Below are 1,996 nucleotides of genomic sequence, written 5' to 3'. Positions count from 1 at the left end.
GGAACAAAACAAACAAAACCATCAGTAACAAACCTCTGCCCAATGTGTTTGGCACCAATTTTAAGTGACAAAATAAAATATTTTCATACAAAGAGTTTTTAAAAATAAAATTTAAAAATCGTATACATAAGGACTATTTCTAATTTAAAAAAGTGTATGTTCATATTTAAGAATGTATTATCATGGACCAAAACAATTTCTTTAAATTAGACTATAAAAATAGACTAATCTCATTTATCTGTTGAACTCATTTTTCTGTCTTTTCATGGGTGTGTGAGTTACACAAGGTTTGCACGAATGAGGTGTGTGTGGAAATGTATTTGAATATGTATGTGACTGTAAGTATGCATATGGGAGTGTGGATGTTATGTAAACAAATGAAATAATGAAAAGTAATTAAGAAGAAATTTTGAAATAAGAATTCTAGATTCGTGGTTTATTCTTCCTAAGCTATTATTCCTGAGATCTCATATTTGTCAAGACATACACTTTATAGACTTAATAAAGAACTGGGGAAAAGTACTTCAGGAATTTACAAAATTGTTGGTCTAGCAGGTTAACATTTCCCCTAGATGGATCTGAGCTGTATGAATGTCTTATTGTTGATTCTATATATGTATCCTATAGAAGACACTACCTTCCCCACAGCTTTTTTAAAGACATTCTTGACCTGTTTGTTCCTCAAGCTATAGATCAGCAGATTAAGCATGGGAGTGACTATGGCATAGAATACAGATGCAATTTTTTCTGTGTCCATGGAATGGCTGGAGCTGGGCTGTAAGTACATTAAGATGCCTGTTCCACAGAAGACAGAGATGGCAGTGAGATGGGAAGCAGAGGTGGAAAAGGCCTCTGGCATCCTTCAAATGAAGACATCCTCAAGATGGTGACAAATATAAACAGGGAGGAGATCAAAATGACCAAGTTAGAAAAGAGGACATTGATTCCTACCAAAACAAATATAATCATCTCACTGATGTAGTTGTCTGAGCAAGAGAGAGTCAGGAGAGGAGGAGCATCACAGAACAAGTGATAAACCATATTCAATCTATAGAAAAAGAGACTAAACATGTCTCCAGTGTGAACAGAGGCCTCTAGGAAACCAAGGACATAGAAGCTGATGACTAGACATGGACACACCTTTGTTGTCATGATAGTGGTACAATGTAGTGGTTTACACACTGCTGAATGGTGGTCATAGGCCACTGAGGCCAAGAGAAAATTTTCTACAATGAGAAAGATTGCTAAAAAGAACATCCAAGAAGCACATGCATTGTTGGAAATGACCTTGTTGCCTGCAAGGAATCCAGTTTTCATTTTAAGAGTAACAGTTGTGGAGTAACCAAAGTCCACCAGAGAGGGACTACTGACGAAGAAGTACATGGGAATGTGGAGACGAGAGCCCAGTAGGATCAACAGGATCATCTCCAAGTTCCTAACTAGAGTGATGAGGTAGATGAGAGTGAACATTATAAAAAGAGGGATCTGCAGTTCTGGGTCATCAGTTATCCCCATAAGAATGAATTCAGCCACCTCTGAACTGGTCTCCATTGGGGTCATTGTAGATTATGTGAATGCCCTATAGCAATGAGAAAAGAGGATCTGGATAGTAACTGTGCTTAGCGCCATCATGTCCAATGTATAACTTATATCAGTATTCTCTGAATTTAACACGGGCATAACAACAAAATGCAATTTTTAATTATTGATAGAAACATAAAAGTGTTCTAGCTAAAAGGATTTTAAAGATAATATAACCCAATCTTCTACCTGCACAAGTGATTGAACTAAAGTGCAGGGAAGGAAAGTGACATGCAAAATCAGAGGATCAGTAATGACTAGGATATTTTGGCCTCCCAAATCAGATTTTCAAACACTGATGCAGAATAGTCATGCGATAAAATATGTTAGTGTGAATCAATTCATTTCATTTCAATCACCACTTTGCCATCATAACCATTGTATCAAGCTCATTATTATATGCTAGCGAAAGATC

The 1,996-nt window shown here is 36.5% G+C and overlaps 1 protein-coding gene across 1 annotated transcript; it reads right to left on the bottom strand.

Moving 5' to 3' along the window:
* Positions 1-568: 568 nt before the first annotated feature.
* LOC124229057 (olfactory receptor 5B12-like) lies at positions 569-1,551 on the bottom strand. The gene is given in 2 exon segments (XM_046644176.1): positions 569-858; positions 861-1,551. Coding segments are annotated over 2 exon segments (981 nt in total).
* Between the last annotated feature and the right edge of the window lie 445 nt (positions 1,552-1,996).

This window comes from Equus quagga, chromosome 17 (genome assembly GCF_021613505.1).
Source record: "Equus quagga isolate Etosha38 chromosome 17, UCLA_HA_Equagga_1.0, whole genome shotgun sequence".
Classification (NCBI taxonomy): domain Eukaryota; kingdom Metazoa; phylum Chordata; class Mammalia; order Perissodactyla; family Equidae; genus Equus; species Equus quagga.
This window is presented reverse-complemented; position numbering and strand designations above follow the sequence as displayed.